At 41.9% G+C, this 20,087-nt stretch overlaps 1 protein-coding gene across 2 annotated transcripts in view; it reads right to left on the bottom strand.

The window, feature by feature from the left end:
• Window positions 1-20,087, bottom strand: part of Fam193a (family with sequence similarity 193 member A) — an 80,704-nt gene that overhangs the window by 10,307 nt on the left and 50,310 nt on the right. For both annotated transcript variants that reach the window (XM_038345750.1, XM_038345741.1), the window contains exons 13-18: window positions 15,136-15,334; window positions 13,967-14,257; window positions 11,802-12,084; window positions 10,901-11,084; window positions 9,158-9,388; window positions 6,968-7,838 (exon numbers count right to left, since the gene is read on the bottom strand). In XM_038345750.1, the coding sequence (XP_038201678.1) occupies window positions 6,968-7,838; window positions 9,158-9,388; window positions 10,901-11,084; window positions 11,802-12,084; window positions 13,967-14,257; window positions 15,136-15,334 (2,059 nt within the window). The remainder of the gene's footprint in view (window positions 1-6,967; window positions 7,839-9,157; window positions 9,389-10,900; window positions 11,085-11,801; window positions 12,085-13,966; window positions 14,258-15,135; window positions 15,335-20,087) is intronic.

Consider the following 20,087-nt stretch of genomic DNA (forward strand, 5'->3'; position numbering starts at 1 on the left):
TACTGAAGCAGTAAGTATACAGAATCTACCACAACTGGGATATAGTTTGACCTCACAAATCCACACTGAGGCTTACCTCCTTGTATAGCAGTGCTAGAAGATGGGGTCTAGAGGGCAGAGCCTCATGAATGACTCTCAGAGGAGTCACCTCCTTCTCTACAGGACCCATGAAGAGTACATGTTCTGGGGGCTGGAGAGATGGCTCTTGCTGCCTTTCCAGGAGATGCCAGTTCAAATCCCAGCATCCATATCAAGCAGCTTATAGCTTAAAGGTAATTCCAGCTTCAGGGAACTCAATGCCCTCTTCTGGCCTCTGTTGAACATGCAGGTACACGCATACAGACGCACACAAACAAATAAAACAAATTAAAAAAAAAGAGTGTATGTTCTAAAGCAGGCCATCCCTCCATTGGCCTAAGAACCTACCTTCCTTAGGACTTTCCTGTTCTCCCTAGAAGTAGCACAAGGCCTACACAAACATAAGTACAAATCCTCAATTTTCCCTAATCGTCAGATATGTTTAGAAATAAGTGTTGAAGAAAGTATCAGAGAAGAAAACAGCACATACAAAAATACTCAAATTACAAGATAGTGATAACATTGATGCCAACTATAAAATTATTACAATAAATGTGAATGATGTTAACTTACCAAAGAAAATTCTCCCCACCCCTCAAACCCTGACAGGCTCCCCATTATATAGTCTGGGCTAACCTTGGGAGTTGTGTGGTACTGCGTCCTTGTAACATTAGTTACTCAGTGATGTGGGATGTCTCTCTATATGCTTTGAATGTTTTACTACCAATACTTAATAAAGAAGATGATTTGATCAAAAGCCAGGCAGATGCTAGCAGCGGCTGGGGAAGCAAGATATGAGGGAGCAAGCCATGAGCCATGATACTAATGGAAATGAGTTAAGTTGTAAGAGCTAGTTAATAATAAACTTGAACTAATAGGCCAAACAGTGTATAATTAATATTAAGCCTCAGAGTGGTTATTCAAGAACTGGTGGGTGGGACAGAAACATCTAGTTATACTCAGGGGGGTTAAGGCAGAAGGACTTTCAAGTTTGATGCTAACCTGGACAACTTAGCAAGATTCTTTCTCCAAAAAAAGTGGAGAAGCACCTTAGTGGCAGAGTGCTTCTAGTATAAGTATCACAAATGACATAAGCAGAAATACATCTGTATCTCAGGTTCACATGATACATTCACAAAAGCTGACAACTAAGAATTCTGCTCTATGACAAAGGTCATGGGGCTACTGGAAAGTAATGAAAACTATGGATGTGGGGACTACAGGAAAGAAGTTCGATCATTGGGGGGAACATTCTTGAAGGGGTCAGTGGCTTTTTACCTCTTCCCTCCATCTCTCTGCTTCCCAGTCATTGTAAGTTGGGCTGATTCTATCTGCCATCACATGCTGTCTCACCACAGGCACCAAAGCAATAAGGCTAACTGACTAGAGACTAAAATCTTCAAAACTGAGAGCAAAATAAACTTTCCCTCTTTAGAAGTTGATTATCTCAAATATTCTGTTTAATAATAGAAAGCTATAATAAGGTTGCAAATGGAGTGATCTACACAATTAAGGATATAGAAAAGTCCAAACACTGTAACCATAATGCAGCAAGGGGAAAGAACACCTAGAAATAATAGGCCCTCGCACCTAGAAACTCAAGCTGCTAACATGCTACCAGGTGAACGGAGAGAGAAATCATACACACACACAAAGCTAACAACATGGAAACCATAGAATTTCAAACAACTTAGTGAAAACTTATCTGTAAAACCACTGAGCCAAGTATGGTGATATTAGTCTGTGATCCCAGCATTCAGGAGGAGGTGGTGACAGCAGAGATAAAAGCCAGCCGGGCAAACATACAAGTGTGCAGCAAGCTTAAGCTCCCTAATAAGACCTTATCTTAAAAAGATTTTTTGGATACAATTAAAGTAATCATCAGTGGAAAATCCCAAACACTTTTATCAATAAAAATGGAAGAGGAATGAAAACAAATTAAACTTCTTTCTTTTCTTTCCTTTTGAAACATTCTCTCCACATAGCCCTGGCTGCCCTTGAACTCACAGACATACATTTGTAACACAAATAAAATCTCAACCAAAGAATATAAATACCACATGCAAGTGGTAATTATTACAGGAACTTAAGGTTTGTTTAATGTTAGGAAACTAGAATAATAGCACTTATGAATAGGCCAAAGAAGAAAATTCATAATTACCGCAGCAGGTGCAAGAAAAACTTTGAAAAACTTCAACATATTTTCCTCATAAAAACATTCAAAAGCCGGGCGGTGGTGGCGCACGCCTTTAATCCCAGCACTCGGGAGGCAGAGGCAGGCGGATCTCTGTGAGTTCGAGACCAGCCTGGTCTACAAGAGCTAATTCCAGGACAGGCTCCAAAGCTACAGAGAAACCCTGTCTTGAAAAAAAAAAAAAAACATTCAAGAAATTTAAGAGTCACTGGCTTCTGTCCTAGCATTAGGTGGAATATCTAAGCCTCAGTCTGAAGGCCAGGATCTCAGTCAATGTGGAAACATTTCAATCACTTCAGGAAGAATGTGACTCGGTCCAAGGCTTGGAAGAGAGGGTCTGTGTTATGGTGCACACCTTTAATTAGTGCTGGGTACAAAGAAGCAGACAGACTTCTCCAGGTTAGCCAGAACTACATAATGAGACTTTGTCTCAAGAACAGCAACAAAAGACCCCCCCCCCAATAAGCAAGAACCCCAAAGACTGGAAATATAGCTAAGTGGTTAGAAGCATTAGCTACTCTTCCCGACGATCCAGGTTTGCTTCCCAGTACCCATACAGCAGCTCATTACCATCTATAACTTGAGTCCAGAGAAACCTGACACTCCTCTGGACCTAACAGGTACCAGGCATGCACATGGTAGATAGACATTCATATAGGTAAAACACCCATACACATAAAAAGTTAAAATTAAGCTGAGCATGGTTATGCATGCCTTTAATTCTAGCACATAGGAGGGAAGGCAGAGGCAGGCAAATCTGAGGCCAGCCTGGAAAAAGACACAAATGACTAAAATTTAGAAATAAATAGAAAGTTGGGTGGTAGTGGTGTCTGCTTTTAATACCAGCACTCAGGAGGCAGAGACAGGTGGATCTCTGTAAGTTAGAGGCCAGCCTGGTTCACAGAGTGATTCCAGGACAGCCAGGGCAGTTAAATGGAGAAAAACTGTCTCAAAAAAACAAAACAAAACAAAAAACAGGAAAAAAAAATGAAAGGGAGATGACATTGTAACATAAATGAATGATATGCAGAAAGTCTTAAGGATCTATTTTTAATCTCTATTCCACTAAATGGACAATATAAAAGAAATGGATAGATTCCCATATGCATACAACATTCTTAAATCAAAGAAACAAATAATTCAAATATATCTATAACCAGCCACAACATTGAAACAGTAATAAAAAGCTTCCCACATTAGAAAAAGCCCAAGATGAAGAGCAGAAAGAGGGAGAACATGAGCAAGAAAGTCAGGACTAAGAGGGTTGCATCCACCCATGGAGACAGTGTGACTGATCTAATGGGAGCTCACCAAGGCCAACTGGACTGGGACTGAATGAGCATGTGATCAAACCGGACTCTCTGAACATGGCTGACAATGGGGGCTGACTGAGAAGTTAATAATAATGACACCGGATTTTGATTCTACTGCATGTACTGGCCTATTGGGAGCCTAGTCTGTTTGGATGCTCACCTTCCCAGACCTGGATGGAGGGGGGAGGGTCTTGGACTTCCCACAAGGCATGGCACCCTGACTTCTCTTAGGACTGGAGAGGGAGGGGGAGGGGCAGTGGGAGGGAAATGGGAGGATGGGAGAAGGTGGAAATTTTTAATAAATAAATAAACAAATTAAAAAAAAAAGAAAAGAAAAAGAAAAAGCCCAAGACTAGATGGAATTGTAGTGGAATTTTATCTAAACTTCAAAGAAGAACTGATGTCAATACTATTTAAATTATTCTATAAAATAGGAAAGTAAGACTTCCAAACTCTTCTGAGTTCAGTATCACCTTGATACCAAGACCAGATAAAGACATAACAACAGTAGCAGAAAGAGCTGAGTATGGTGGCGCACACCTTTTGTCCCAGCACTTGGGAGGCAGAGAAACAGGGGATCTCTGAGTTCAAGGCCAGTCTGGAGAGTTCACAGATAGTCAGGTCTACATAGAGAAACCCTGTCTTGAAAACAAACAAAAACCAAAACCAAAATAAGCAGATCAAAAGAAAGAACTGTAAGAGTGTGACTAGTATGTAGCTAGTTGGTGGAGGACTTGTCACAAAGCCCCAGATTCAATTCTCACTACTGCATAAAAAGGGAGCGGTAGAAACATATCAACAATTCTAGTATTTAGGAGGCCAAATCAGGAGGTCAGAAGTGCAAGGTCACTCTAGGCTACACAACAGGAGTTGGAGGCTATCTTGAATTACGTAAGATAGTATCTTAAAAAACAAAAAACACAAAACACAGCAACAACAACCACAAAACACAGAGAGAGAACGAGTCCAGTGTATAGGGGAGTACACATCAGTCATCCCTGCCTACAGATTCACGATGTGCCTACACCAGTAAACTACAATGACTAATAAGACCTGAACAGTGAAGCAATTTAGTAAAGCAAAGGATGTGAAGTGTACACACACACACACACACACACAAACAACAACAACACAGCTTCACATAACCAACCAGTTAAGCTGCAATGGCTAATAAGAATACAATTTGAGCCACATATGTATTTAGGAGTCATATTTTAAAATTTAAAAAGAAACATTATATTACATTATAATTAATATGAAACTGTATTATGGTAAAGTATGTAGCTCAGGGGTACAGTGCTTTTCTAACATGCACAGGCTATGAGTTTCAATCTTAGCACTGAAAAATATATACATGGAGATATTTCACCCATCTTAAAATTAAGTTCCAAAATGCAATACGTACTTTATAGTTACACTCACATTATAACTCATATAGAAGAACAGCAAAATACCAAAACAAAACAAAAAGCACGAAGAGGCAAGAAGAGCCAGTAAAATACAGAGACTCTAAAAATAACAGTTCAGAGCAATAAACACAGGCTAGATCACTAAGCACATACACAGACCTGCTGCAGAAGGGCAGCACTGTAGGCCATGGAAACAGGATGAGCTTCTTCATAAATGCTTTAAGACAACTGTGTAACCATTTAGAAAAAGAGAATAATGAGCCTATACCTTACCTCATACCCAAGATCTCTATGAGGGGAGGGAAAAGAAACCACGCAAACATGTGTATCTTCCTCCCAGGAAATCAAGTCCACAAGAAACTTAAGAACTAGGAGAAAAATCTTGGCAGCACTGGACACAGGTGAAAACTCATATCCCTAATTTGTAAAGATTTCTTAAATAACAAAATTCTAGTTGAAAAACAAAACAGGAAAAACGTATGTGTTGGAAAGTTTTTTTTTATCAGCTTTACACAGGTTAGAGTCATTTTGGACGAGGGAAACTTAATTGAGAAAATGACCCCACCAGACTGGCCTGTGAGCAAGCCTGTGGTGCATTTTTGTTGATTAATGTGTGAGGGCCTAGTTCATTGTGTGGATGTTGATACTCCTGGGATGGTGGTACTGGGTGTTATAAGAAAGCAGGTTCAGCAAGCCATGAGGAGCAAGCCAGTAAGAAGCACTCCTTTATGGCTTCTTGCCTCAGTTCCTGCCTTGAATTCTGCCCTGATTTTTCTGGATGACAGACATCAAGCTCTAAGATGAAATAAATCCTTTTTCCACGAGCTGCTTTTAGTTATGATGTTCTATCACAACAAGAGAAACTCTTAATTAAAACAAGATATAGAAAATTTACAAAAAGGCACACAAGCAAAGTTTCTGTAAAAGTTTACTAACCTTATTGCAAATTAGATGGAAATGGCCATGAAAACCACTTCCAGGAGTGATTCCAGCTAATGGGTTGGTAAAAGCTAAAAAGCCTAGCATGAAACTTCAGGCTGGGCTGTGCTGGGTCAGGAGAACACAGGTGGCTTACAAGAAGGCCTCCTGAATGGCTGGAGGAATGTGGAGGCAGCCCATAAAATAACTGTACACTTGCCATCTGAGCAGAACTCCCTTTTCTGAGCAAGCACTCTAAAGATAAACCTGCAGTCAGGAAGACAGACGTGGACAGCATTATACCCAGCACCGTGTGAAATTATAAAGCTCTGGGAACAACCCAATTAATGTTTCCACAAAAAGAATGCAGCACATTCGAAACATTTGTAAAAAGCAAAGAAGAGTTCTTTGAACAGTTATGAAAGTGCTCCCCAGAAAAAAATTAAAAAGGAAAACCAGCAAAAGACAAAAGAATATGGAGCATGTTACTTTTATGCACCAAACAGGAAGTGCATACTTCACCAGAGTGTAAGGACAGAAAATTCTGCAACTGCTTCAAGAATGTTCTAGACCCATGTAAGACAGTACCCATGTGAATAGATCAAGTTCTCACTATCCAATGACACCTGAGAACACATACCATGCACTGGAGCATCATGGGAACTCACTGTGACAGAGAAAACAAAACTTTACTAACTTTAAGATGGGAACCATCAATACAAATGCAGTAGAAATGGGCAAATATAACCTCAACCCAAAAAGACCCAGGATAGGATGGTTGTTATAGCTGCCGCCTTCCTTACCCTCCAGGTTTGTATCTGTGGATTCAACCAACCACAGATCAAAAATACATCGAAAAAATATTTTGCACTTTTATAGATTTTTATGTCTAAAATTATTTCAAAATAATAATAATAATAATGTAGCAGCTACAATTATTATTGTGAAAAGCCATAGATAAGCAACATCCCACATGCAGGGGCCTGCAGGGAGCTCTCACACACAAAACAGTACTAGCCAAAGCTGGGAATAGTTCCCTTATGATCTTTATTTACCAATTGAACTGCTGGTTCTGTCTCCTTTCTTCTTTTTATTTTTCTTATTCTTGCCCTTGGGCTGAGGAGAACTTGCCAGAATCAGCCTGCCATTCTGCAGGAGCTGACTAGGGGAGGGTGGCTCAGGAGTGACAGTGTTCAGCTTCTCCTCTTTGATGTGGCTCAGCTGCTTTTTGTTGTTGTTGTTGCTGTTGGCCTTCCTCTCCTCTCTCTTATGCTCTGTGAGGAGAGCAAGGTCAACTACTTTAGGCTTTAACTCAGGCTGGGCCCGGGTCTTGGGCTGTACCTCTGTGGTTTTGGGAGGATCCATAGGCTTCCTGGCTGGCTCATTGCTAGTCTTGCTGGTCTGTTTTAACTTTTGTTTGCTGTTTCCCTCCTTGTGATGATGCATCATGTCCAAGAGAAATGCAAGAGGCTCGTGCTGCTTCCCATTGACTTCCTTGGGTAGCAGAAGCTTAGAGTCTCTGGGGTCCATGGGGTCTGTGGCATCCCCATTGGCTCCAGGCCCTGGCCTAGGCTCTGAGTGGTTCATATGTCTGGAAGGGGAGTGAGATGAGGTTTCTTGTTCTTCAGTTTGTTCTACTGAGCCATTGTGGATGTTTTCAGAGTTAGAGATAGACTCTGCTGCTGCCTGGAAATTTCTAGCAAGCATTTCCAACTTAGAACAGTCTTTACTTGGCCGCTCCTTTTTCTTCTTTTTTGCTGCTCTTAATTTCTGAAGCTCCTGAAGCCGCTGAAATTCCTCCTTGAAACGCTGCTCCTCATCTTCCTCTTCTTCTTCCTCCTCATCCTCCCGTTGCTTTTGTTCTTCCTGATGATGCAGATGCTCTCGTGCCCTGGCCTCAGCTTCCAGGCGTGCCTTCTCTTCCAGCTGTCAATGAAAAAAAAAGAGAAGATGGCTTAAGACCATGATAAGAACTCTAAAACTTGGCAGGGCTGCCTAGGTGGTTCAGCAGGTAAAGGCACTTGCCTGACGAATTTGAATTTGAACCAGACACACATGGTGGAGACTCATCCTGCAATAGTTGTCCTCTGACTTATTTATATTCGTATCATGATGCTACCTCTCCTCCACATAAGACTAATTAAAAAAAAAAAACCTTGAGATATCAATCACATAATTTTGAAAGAGACAGTAACAACTAAAAACTTAAATATACCTACTTGCAATTATTTCACCCTACAGAACTCTTGGATCTTATCTATCTACTGAAGCATACACATACTTTACTGGGAACAGGGCAGCTAACAGCATCTGACCAAGAGCTAGATACTGGGAGCAATCAAGGCAGCTGTTTCGCTGTGTGTGCAGCACCCATAGAGCTGACGACTTCTTTATGTGGAAGGCAAGGAAGCAGCTTACTGACTACATAAGCTCCTGACAAACTTAGCTGTCCAGGTGAGATCTGAAGCTAACATGGGGACCTGCAAAAAATAAAACAAAAACAAAATGTGTTCAAAAACTAAAAAGTAAAAACAAACAAACAAAAACCTTTCCCATGCTGGAAGATAGTCTCAAAATATGTAGACTTTCACAAGGGCAAGGGTTTTCAGAAATATTTACCATCACACAGCAAATGTAGCCCCAGTGCATTTCTGCTTTCCAGCTTAATGGAAAAAAGTTTCACCAACTGAAGATTTCATTTTATTAATGATACAAGACCACGGGTCAAAACCTGTCACAGACCGGAACCTGGGCAGAGGTGAAAATTGCTTAGGTGTTTCCACCAAGGGCAGCTGGCTAACTTTACCCTTTATAATGTTGTTATTAACTGTCCTTTAACTCGATGGGCCAGTAGTCACAACAAGAATGTAGGAGATCTGTTAGGAAAGGCACATGCAGGCACTGAAGGCCAAGACTCAGTTTTATACCAAGGCATCTCCTCATTCTCAGCTTCTAAACCTCTGAGAGTCCTATCTATTATTCCCCATGGCAAACGATATTCCTTCTGTCTCTTTGGAAGGAAGGTTCCCACAAAGGTGGAGACGCTTGCTGTCCCACTGGCCACGGAAGCCTCCATGTACTACAATCTCACTGTTAAGAAAACATAAAGTGATATAGCTTCTAGATGAGGCTGTCTGAGACAGACAATCGCATTCTCAGAACACCAGGGCCAGGCCAGGCATGTCAACAGTCCTGCTTTCTGAAATGTGTATCTGTATGCCTGGAAATGGAGGGTTGTCACTTACCTTCCTCTGTTTGTGCCTTGCTCGTTTGGCTGCACGACTACTACTAACTGGCTTGGCCTCTGAGCTGTTTATAAACTGTAGCAAATCCTCCACTCTCCGATGGTCAACTACACCCTCCCGTTCTGTTATCTGTTCCATTTTCTTGGGTTGTTCTTCCTTCCTCTTGGTCAGCCGTAAACGAAGTTTTTCCCTCATTTCTGCATAATTTCTACTTGTTGGTGCAGCTGGAGGCTAAGGTAAGAATATAACAAAATTAGACCTCAAGTATTAGCAACTTTGAATATAACAAATTTCAAAACTTCTCTCCAAAAATAACCTGTTTAAATTTAATTTTAAAAATCACTTAAATAGCATATACTCATTGCAAAACAAAAATATAGGCAATAATATGAAAGGCCTATTTATTAATGAAAAGCCATGTATTTATTTTACCATGTAACCTAAAAGTTGAGTTTTGGCAGCTACCTTTTAACTTGTTATATACATTTGTGAAAATCAAGCAAAATACAAAATGTTTTTTAAAGCTAAAAAGCCACACACATATATATTTATATGTCTATTTTTACTTAGTATAGTGGGATTATTATCTTCCCCACCACCAGAGTTGAGGACCAAACCGAGGGCTTTGCACTGGCTAGGCAAGAGCTCTACCACTGAACTAGTAAGCTAAAGCCCCAGCTCTGGAATTATCTTTTGATGTTGACAAATCTCTTCAATATTTACTTTTCTTTTTAGTGTTAAAAGGGAAATAAAAGGGAAAAACACCTCATTCTCAGTCCTACTACCAATTTCTTACTATTTAAAATCACACATTTTAGGAAATGGAGATAGAACAAAGCAAAAACAAAACAAAATGTACATGCATCTTCATTTCTTATTTCTCCCTCCTAGGGACCTTGGGGAACCCTGGCTGCATAAGTACAGCTCCGGCTCCTCAACGTTGTACAAACATGTAGTGTGCCAATACCTTTTGCACTCATCTAACAAGGTTACCACTATCCACAGACTGCATGAGCCAAACTATGGTGGGGTTTAGTTAACAACCTACTTCACTGACTATCTAAAAATCTCACAAATACAAAAATGCAGGTGGCTTAGTTCTGTAACGATAGCACTGAGGAGCCCAAAGCATAAGAACTGCTGCAAACTTAGGACCGGCCTGGATACATAATGAGGTCCAGATCATCCTAGAACATGGAGACAACCTGTCTGAAAAAACAGAAACAAATACCACTAACAAAAACACAGTGATAAGAGAAAACCTGCAGTGATGAAATGCTGTTTCTTTAGGTAAGTACAATCTCGAAGTGCATATAAAATCTCAGACATTGATATACTTTGATAATATTCATCTTCTGCTATCCTCTCTTATCCTCCTTAAACTCCCTCTGGACCCTTTATTCCCAATGAGCCCCCTTCCTATCCTACTTTATGTCTTTTTAAATAAATGACCTACTAAGGGGCTGGAGGGATAGCTCAGTGGCTAAGAGCACACACCGCTCTTCCAAAGGACCCAAGTTCAGTTCCCAGCACCCAGCTCACAATTATCTGTAACTCCAGTTCCAGGAGATCAGACACCTCTGGTAACCACAGGCACCTGTAGTCACATGAACATACCCACATACAGTTACTCATGACTACACATAATTCAAAATAATAAAAACAAATCTAACACACAATTCTTGCCAAAGGCTGCAAGTCACACAACTGTCAAGTCACAGTATACTAACTACATGCACTTACCCCGCCATGTCCGAAGAACTCACAGTAGCAGCAGTCACAGTACTTGCCCTCCTTCTGGTTGGTGGAAGTTGAGGTGCTCGAGCTGTGCTCGGAGCAGCTGTCCTCATCTGCACTCTCATCCCCATCATCCTGCTGCGGGTCATAGACACCATTCTCGCAGCGGTGCCCTTCACAGTCAGGGTCACTGCAAAACCACATACAGAACATTAGCAAGTAGCCACTCCAGAGGCACTAATTATTCCTCATGCCCACCCACTGTTCAGCTTAATTTTCAGACCAAGGCAGCAAAGAGGGCTCATGGCTCTGGGGTCAGAGAATCATGTGCCATCAGCCAAGACAGTGTGATGACTGGGCTCAGTAAGGAGATATGGCAGACATGTGGTCAGTAGTCATAGCACACCTACAGTGTCACTGGATAGACACATGACTTTTCTGACTTCCCTGAGACCACTGGTTTCATAATGGGGGTTATGAAGGACGTGCTTCTAACAGGCAAAGAAAAGTCAAAGGTAACAGAAATGATCTTTTATAAAAATCACTGTGTGTGGTATTAGTTCAGTACATAAATCTTGTAAATTGTCTGCAGATTCTACCCAATGAATAGCAAAAACAACTTAAAAAAACAAGCAAGGCACACCACACCCTTAATGCCACCAGTGGAGATAGTCAGCATCCCTGACCCTGGTCTTGGCAGCCGAGCCATTGTTCTTTCCTCTGAAGAACTAGAGGCTGAGATTGAGACTGGAGCCTCTCCAACTCCACGGCCTTGGCCTCTGTTGGTGAGGTCTCTTTCTTCTGCACTGGACTTGTTACCTGCCTGGACCCAGAGCACAGTCTGTAGCTATGTTAGTGCAGCATGGCTCCCAGCCCTCCTCACAGGGACCAGGGCTCTGTGGCTCACCTGCAGACACTGGGAGGGGCACTGATGGAGCCATCTGTCGTGGAGGGCGGGGGTGCCACAGGGGTAGGACAGAAGCTCTTTCGTGTATCCACGAACCCAGGGGCTGTGGTTGCAGTTTTGGGGAATGATGGGGCAGCAAGATTTGGAAGGTGAGGTGTGGAGGCTGGAGAAAGTGCAGCAGGAGACAAAGCTGGGAGTGGGGCCAGGCCTGTGGGGCTGTTCCTTGGAGCAGCAGGTGCTGAGTGTCTGTGGTCCTCTTTGTTGAGGCCATGAAAAACATCACCTGCAGGTAGAGATACAAGAGAGACTGCCATTGGCTGAAGAAAACAAATATTTAGGTTGCCTTTAATTACATTGCTTTCCCCATTTTGGGGGGGGGGGAGTGTGGGTTGGGGGATGTTCAGAAACCAAAGAACACCCACTCATCTTCATCCTGATCACATTTACTTTATTTCCCACACATATCAGATCTGGTCCTAACATCTGTAGTAAGCTGTGCTCCAGCCTGAGCTCTTGAGAGCCTACAAGTTTACAAAGAACCTGAGATTTCTCCATAGTGGGCACCAGCATTCATAAGCCTGGAAGTCAAATTGCACATATAACCTAAATCTAAGCTCCTAACTTTACCAAGGTCATCAAAGCTTCTCTACCTAATTCAGTGGCTGCTAACAATTCCTTTCACAAGACATATGTTTTTCAAGAGGCCAGCTGTTCACTGGTGTGATTTATCTTATCACATCTGGGTGAAACATTTTAGACTTATATCATACAAAGATAAACTACATAGAGAATAAATGACCTTTGTTATTGTCAGGTTTATAGTTGCAAGCTTCCTCCTCAGGGGGTGCCCATCATCACTCATAATGGGTCAGCGTCCATGGAAATATTATGTTTGCCAAACTGATAGTATTCTTAATGTTTCCTGAAGGACCGGAGATGTGGCTCAATGGTAGCATGTTTGTCAACTAAGTGTGAAGATCTGGTTGATGCACTATACTGTGTGCAAGTGTGTGCTTTCTCTCCTAGACGCATAAAAGGGTGGTGTTGGGGCTATTTAGCTGGTTACCATAGTACAAGCCTTGGAAGGCTGAAGAAAGGATTGCTATGTTTGAGACAGGCCTAAACTTAACACGGAGAGACCTTGTCTCATCTCCCACCTTCCCCAAAACAAAAGAAACACTCCTTTTGATGCCTGGTGTCTATTATCAACTTGACAGAATCTGAAATCCTCTAGATGGGTGAATGGGCATGCCTCTGGAGGATTATTCTGATTACTTTAATTGTTATGGAAAGACCTATCTTAATTGTGAGTTTTGTGAACATGCAGAACTGGACTACATACTTTGAAGACAGTAAACTGAGCATGTGCATGCATTCATCGCTCTCAGCTTCCTGATTATGGATGCAATGTGACCAGTTGCGTCAAACTCCAGTAGCCTTGATTTCCCTTGCAGGATAGATATGACCCCTTCTTTCTTGGGTTGCTTTTTTCAGGATATTTTGTCACAAGAGGAAAAGAAACAGAAATACTCCCTGATTAGGCTGACCTATGTCATCTAATGGACTGCTGACTGCATCACAGAAACTTTGTTTCTACTGTATGCTTCTACAAAGACAAGTTTCTTAACCTTAGGAGCCTCTCTGAATATCCCAAGGGATTCCTGACTTTGAGTGCCAAGGTTCATCATATTTTTTTCATGCCCTTCAGGAAGGCAGACAATCATGATTTTTTCCGATGCTCAAACTGCCTCAACTTTGGTTGATGAGGTACAAACCAGCTCCTGTGTCCTCAGACATTTACCCTAAGTCCCTAGAAACATTTCTTTGCTTTTAGGTTCCTTCTAACTGTCGATAAGTGGTTAGTGTGGGTGCTAGCAGGCTAATAATCTTGTTGGCTTACACAAATCCTCTTTTGCTCAGCAGCAGCTGTGCTCACAGAAAGCAATGATCTATGCCCATCACAGAAGACAGAGGCAAGACACAGAGCTCAGCAACCCTAGGGTATTTTGAATGGCAGCTAAAATTCCAACCAGAATCCACAGACCATCTTTTTATTTACAAGCACCCTCAGGTGTTTTCATTTCCACCTCTAGAAAGGCAAAATAAACAGTAACAACATGGGTGGTGTAAAAAGTGAGAAGATGAAAGGCTCTCAGGGTCCTTACCTATGGAAGGCGGCCTTCTGGATGACACCTTGAACTGACTGCTGCTAGACTGCACTGTGGTGGCTGTGCATGACACAGAGGATGTAGCTGAGGAGGTGGCCATGGCGACTGTGTTTGCCATGGCAACTTCATTTGCTTCCATAAAAGCATCTTGGAAATTGTATAAACACTTCTTTTTTGCAGCATTTTTCTTCTCTTTGATATCTGAAACTGCAGGAGCTTCATTGCTGGGTGGAGGTGGAAGGGCTTCAGGTCTTGTTTCTGAGAGCACTGGCCCTAATATATCACTCCCTTTGGAGAAGAATGAGAAAATTAAGGCTTCTAAAAGAAACAGCACTCAGTAAAAACCCCAAAAGAATATGCAGACACTGGGGCCACTACTGAAGCCAGGACTTCGCTGAAATAATGCTTTTAGTCTATGGACTGTTTATTGAGCACCTATTATGTGCCAATTCCCGTGCTAGGTGTTTTTCAGTATCACTGAATGCCTTAAAACCAGTTCTTGAGGTTGATAATGTTATTCCCATACTAAAGATGAAGAAACTGAGGCTCAGAAAGGCTAAGCAACTTGCCTAAGGTCACACAGCTAGAAATCCCTTCAAACATAGATCAGAATGTCAGGACTAGCTTCTGTTCTGAGCACATTCAAGGTTGGGTGTGGGGCTTTGGCCATCTGAAGGTAGAAAGGTGGGACCCGTCCCTCCCAAGTGACCCTGGACCTAAGACTGAAGTAACGGCTGAGCCTCAGTAACTGAGGCAGTTGAGGAGAAGGTGCTTGTTATAGGGGAGAGACCCCCTTAGGGTTAATACAGAAACCAACAAATAGGAACTTGAGTCACAGAATTCAAGAAGGTGTGTCACTATCTTTCTGCCCCCATGCACTGAGCTGAGGTCTGGTGGTCACCACTATTTGAGAACTACAGGTCAGACACAGCCCCTGGAAACAGATCCTCTGTGGCTGGACAGCACCATGTGGCTCACTGTGCTGGCAGGTAGCATGGAGCCAGTGTGTTAGCTTTGTTAATCAATGCAGTGGACCCATGAGTGCAGATGTGGAAGGGTGGATGAGATGCCAGGCCCCAGAACCTCCCACTGGGGAGTGTGATGATGACCATCTTAATTGGTTCAGGGTATTTAAAACCTTAAGAAAGTTTTAATGAATTCCTTACCAGAAATTGTATCTGGCAAGAAAGTGCCAGGATTCCAGTTCTTATCATTCATCACTTCTGATCCCCAAAGACTTATAAATTTAGAACTATTCCACTCTGGAGTGTTCCCAAAACAGCTCGGGTAAATATGGTCTTGAAGAGATGCATTGAATGCCTGAGGCTTATTTGTGTGACTCTGAACAGGTGCTGGCGGTAAAGCCTACAAAAAAAAAGTTCTAATCACATATCAAAATTAATATTCTGTATACCTGTGTAGTTCAACTACAAACAGACAAATTGTGACTGAAACCTTGAGGGCTATGCTTCCCACAAGCCCATGTCCATGGGGAGTACATCTCACGAATGCTGGAGTGGAGGGTTACTTAGGAAGGCTATACATATAGGTCGACCTTCAGATAACTCAGCCACTTCTAACAGTCCTGTCTAGTCACACTTTAAATGTGGTTCATATACATAAGAGCTATTCTGTGGCTGAAGTCTCCTTAGATGTACTGATCAACACTGTCAAATCAGTTTGGAAGCACTAATAACAATGGTAAGGTCTTTAGCTCTCAACTCTTAGAGCTGTGCAACACAGATCTCAAGAGCTGAGGAATTTTGGTTGTGCTCTGAAACTAGGGTGCTGACTTACTCCCATCTCCAGGGAGAAAGTCATTCCAACCTCATCAGCATACTGGCCCAGGTCCTGAAAGGTCAGGGAAATGGAATGGGTAACAGTCAGTGGGCCAATCAGCAATGCATATTTACTGAGTGCCAAACTGCTGGCAACTCCCTGTACACACCCTTGTGCCCTAGGGCTCTCCCTGCTTGATACCTAAGAAAGTCCTGGAAGGGCTGTGCAATTCACACAGTTGCACTGCCATGCTGGCTTTCACATAGGGATCTGGGTCTCCTACCAGTCCTTTTCCTCAAGTGATCTTTACTTAGAATGTTGAGGTAGCTTTCTGCTACTTTTTAGATAAAAGTCAAAGTCCTTCAATGGCCCATGACATCCTAGGGAAATAAACACCTCCTCCTCCTTACTTAGTAAGCCTGGCCACACACAAACTTCCTTTCTGGTCTCCATCTCTCTAACTTCTCTTCTGTTCTCATTTGCTCACCTGTGTTCAAGCTCTGAAACCTCTTCACGTACACTCACTCCCAAGCCTTGGCTCAGATGCCACTGTCCCAGAAATGCTGCCACTGTTTTTGCTTTGGCTACTCAAGATCCAACCCAATACCTAGGTGAGTCTCCCACTTAACACCTTGTGATTTGGCCTCCTCCTCCTTCACCTGCCATAGCAGAATTTAAGACTGACTTGTAGAATGATATTCTAACTCTGCCTTCTCCTAAATCACATGCACTTCATAAGAAGATGGGTCACTGAGATCCTGACCCTATACCCCAGTCCTGGGCATACCGTGTTCCTTTAGTAGAGTCAAGTACTGCTGGGATGAGTGAGTGGCCCATGCCTTGGGAAATTCACAGACTTGGCATTAGGAAGGATGCCTGATGATCCCATTCTCTGTGATGTATAAATGAACAGTCAATTTTGTAGATTCGAGTTTGAGGGCTTCAGGGCAATTCCCAATTGCAGGTGATGGTCAGACGGAAGAAGGGACGATGACAAAGTTTGGGGATGGTCCATTAGATATGGACAATAGAGGCTACATCAGAATTAACTATGTGATTGATTACTGTCCTTAAGAGTCAATCATAAGGGAATCATAAGGGTGTCAGGTCAGGAGAAGACAATCTGATCAGTTTATTAGAAAGGTCAGTGTGGCAAGACAGTGATCATCAGCAAGGCAAAGATATGCTGAAGTTGCTGGTTAGGTGATGAGAAATGATGACATAATGGGGTGAAAATGGTGAGGAAAGGAGGGGGTCTGTGAGTGAACCTTGAAGTCATCCCTGGCTCCATCATGAGAGCATGGCCAATGAGAGGTAAACAGAAACTGGGCATAAATCCTCAGCTTCCCTTTTAGTAGCTGTGTGACCTCAGGCATATCACTCAATCTTTTGTGCTTTAGTTTTCTCATCTGAAATCTGGAAATACCTACCCTAGAGGTTTTGGTAAAGAAATATTGTGCCTTGCCTGCAGGAAGCATTGGTGAGGGCAAAGATGAATTCTTGGTACTTACTAGGACCATGCCAAATTACACCAGCTAGACCTGCTCTAACATGCAAAAACTTGGGCACTGACTCTACCCAATCCACTGGCACAATGCATAACGTCCTCTAACTTGGAGGGCTCTGGGAGACTTTGACAGAGGGAGACAGGTAAGCAGAGCAAATATTCGGGGTCCAAAAGTATTGTAGACAGGGGTAAAAGGCCTGGATGGACCACTCAAAAGCAAGGCTCTAAGCAAGCTGTTTTGGTATGGGAGCCCCAGGAGGCAAAAAGCAAGGAAAGTAAAAATATTACATTTTAACAGACACTTGGTTCCACAAAGTAATAAAAAGGCTAAGGTATCTTGCTGAGATATGCTGACAAACAACAAGGAATTTGGGAAACTTTGGTTAAGGGGCAGAAACACCTGCTCACATACCTCAGCCTGCTTATTAGCCAGGGTATGGGATGAGATCTGAGCAGAAACACCTCCAGGACTCTGAGCTACTTAAAAGTGTCCTGAGACGCTCCTTGGACACAGCTGTGCACTATCTGGCTTACCCTCTGGTCCCTTGCCTCTACAACATTCATGTCTAGACCCTTGTTTACTCTTTACAGTGCCCTCTACTCTGTGGTGACGCTTGTATTCCATTCAGGTCTGCTCTCCAGTATTACTTTCCTACCTTATGTCTATCCACAAGTTATCTGAAGCATGACAAAGTGTCCTTTCTGCTGTGGCTCAGGGGATGTAAACAAGGGCCTTGTGCATACTAGGCAAGTGTTTTACCACTGAGCCACATCTCCAGGCTTGCCACAGAATTTGGTATTTTATTCTGATTATGTTTTTGCCTTTTCTTTTGAAAACACTTACCAGGAGTAACTAACCTGGGTGTTTCTAAAATGCAGCACAGGGCCTGGCACATACCAGGGGTTCAATAAATGATTGCTGAACACAGCTTAGTTCGGGGGGAATAAAAGACCCAACGGCCATGCTCTTACTTAATTTACTTACACATTTCTTCAGAGGCCCACCTACTTAAAGAGGAGTAAAGGGCAATTTCAGTAAAGACTGAAAGCAAAAGTGAGAGGATAGCTAACAAAAAAAGTTGTATTGTTTTCAATACTTTTTATACATGATGCCTGCTGACCTTTAAAGCATCAGTGTTCCTTCTGAGAACAGCTGTGTGCTAAGTGGACTGCTGTGGGTTTTGCTTTGTGAGTGCACAAGCGATTAATCAATGAAGTCAGGTTCTTCACACGAATTCACAAAGCTTCAATTAACAGTAATTTTGAATTGTTTTCTACTTTATGACAAAAAGTAACTCTTAAGGAAGAAAATTCTTTGCTGTATGTAAAAATTCTGACAAGAATGCAAACAAATACACTTTCATAAAGCTATAATCATTTAGGAGTGGGTGATCTAGTCTTCCCTACCCACACCAGTTCAGACACCAAGACTGAAGGATGGCATGCCACAAGCCATTAATCAAGATATGAGTCTATTAACTGAAGAAGCTTCCACTATACAGTCAGACCAACAGGAATTCCAGCCAATTAGAAAGTTAACACAAATATTCCCCATTTCTATTTGTTTGTTTGTTTGTTTAGGCTTTTCAGGGATAGTAAAGAGGCAATGACCTTTGTCCTGGCATTACTATTCTGAGGCTAGAGGAAATAAGCACTGCCCCTTATAGAAAACATTTTCTTTTACAACAAAACCTCCTAGCATGAGCTATTTTCCACATTGCATATCCCCACAGTGCCTAACCTGAATTGGAAGCATTAAAACTGGAATCGCAGAAACCATGCAAACATGGAAACAATAACGTATACTTAGAATACTGAAAGAAAATCCCACACACTTAGGATTATGCACTCAGTAAATTAATCCTTCAAAAATGAAGGAGAAATACAAACTTCAAATGTCTAAGGATCTCACTGGCTCTGCATGAAACTAATTGACTTTTTTCAGACAGAAAGAAACCATACAGGTCGGATGGCTACGGTCCACATATAGAAAGATCGTAACTAAATGCAACATAAAAATATTTTCTCATATTTCTACATGATCTGAAAGACAACTGCTATCTTCATGTGAAATCTGGGAGATCAACTTATGGACAGGAAATGTACCCAATACTATATGGAAAAAGTGGAGAAAGGAGGAGGCATTTTCCTGAAGCCACTTGGGCCACATGCAGGGCTTGACAGTACAATCTCAATGGGAACTTAGTTAAGGCACACTGTAGAGTTCAGGGCAACAGCAAGACAGCTAAAATATTTAAGTATTACTGATATATCATAAGGTATTCAAAAGTATAAAATATAAACAGAAGCCTTTGAAAATGAATATAAAACAGGTACATAGTTGGTAATAATCTAAATATATTCAAAAATCATTCTTATCAATGTTATGATCCATAAAAATAAAAAAATATGAAAACATCAATGAAAAACAGAAGCATAAGGTATAAGAAACTCAACTATACCTATCTAGGACACCCATTCCAAAAGATTTATTTCTATTACCTTAAATTATGTGTTGTGGGGTGGGTATGGTATGTGCATGGGAGTAAAGATACCCGTATAGGCCAGAGGCATCAGATCCCCCCCAAAGTTGGAGTTACAAGTTCTGCATTGCCTTATGTAAGTGCCGTGAACTGAACTTGGGTCCTTTGGAAAACAGTACACACTCTTAAACTTGAGCTATCAGTCTAGCCACAGAAACTTACTTTAAATACTCTGGTAAGTTAAAAGTAAGAGATAGGTCTTGTGAAGATATCTCAGTAGATAAAGGTAGTTGCCGGAAAGCTTGATAACCTGAATTTTGATTGCTGGGACCCCATATGGTGAAAGCAG

The sequence above is a fragment of the Arvicola amphibius genome, chromosome 1, assembly GCF_903992535.2.
Source record: "Arvicola amphibius chromosome 1, mArvAmp1.2, whole genome shotgun sequence".
Taxonomy (NCBI): Eukaryota; Metazoa; Chordata; class Mammalia; order Rodentia; family Cricetidae; genus Arvicola; species Arvicola amphibius.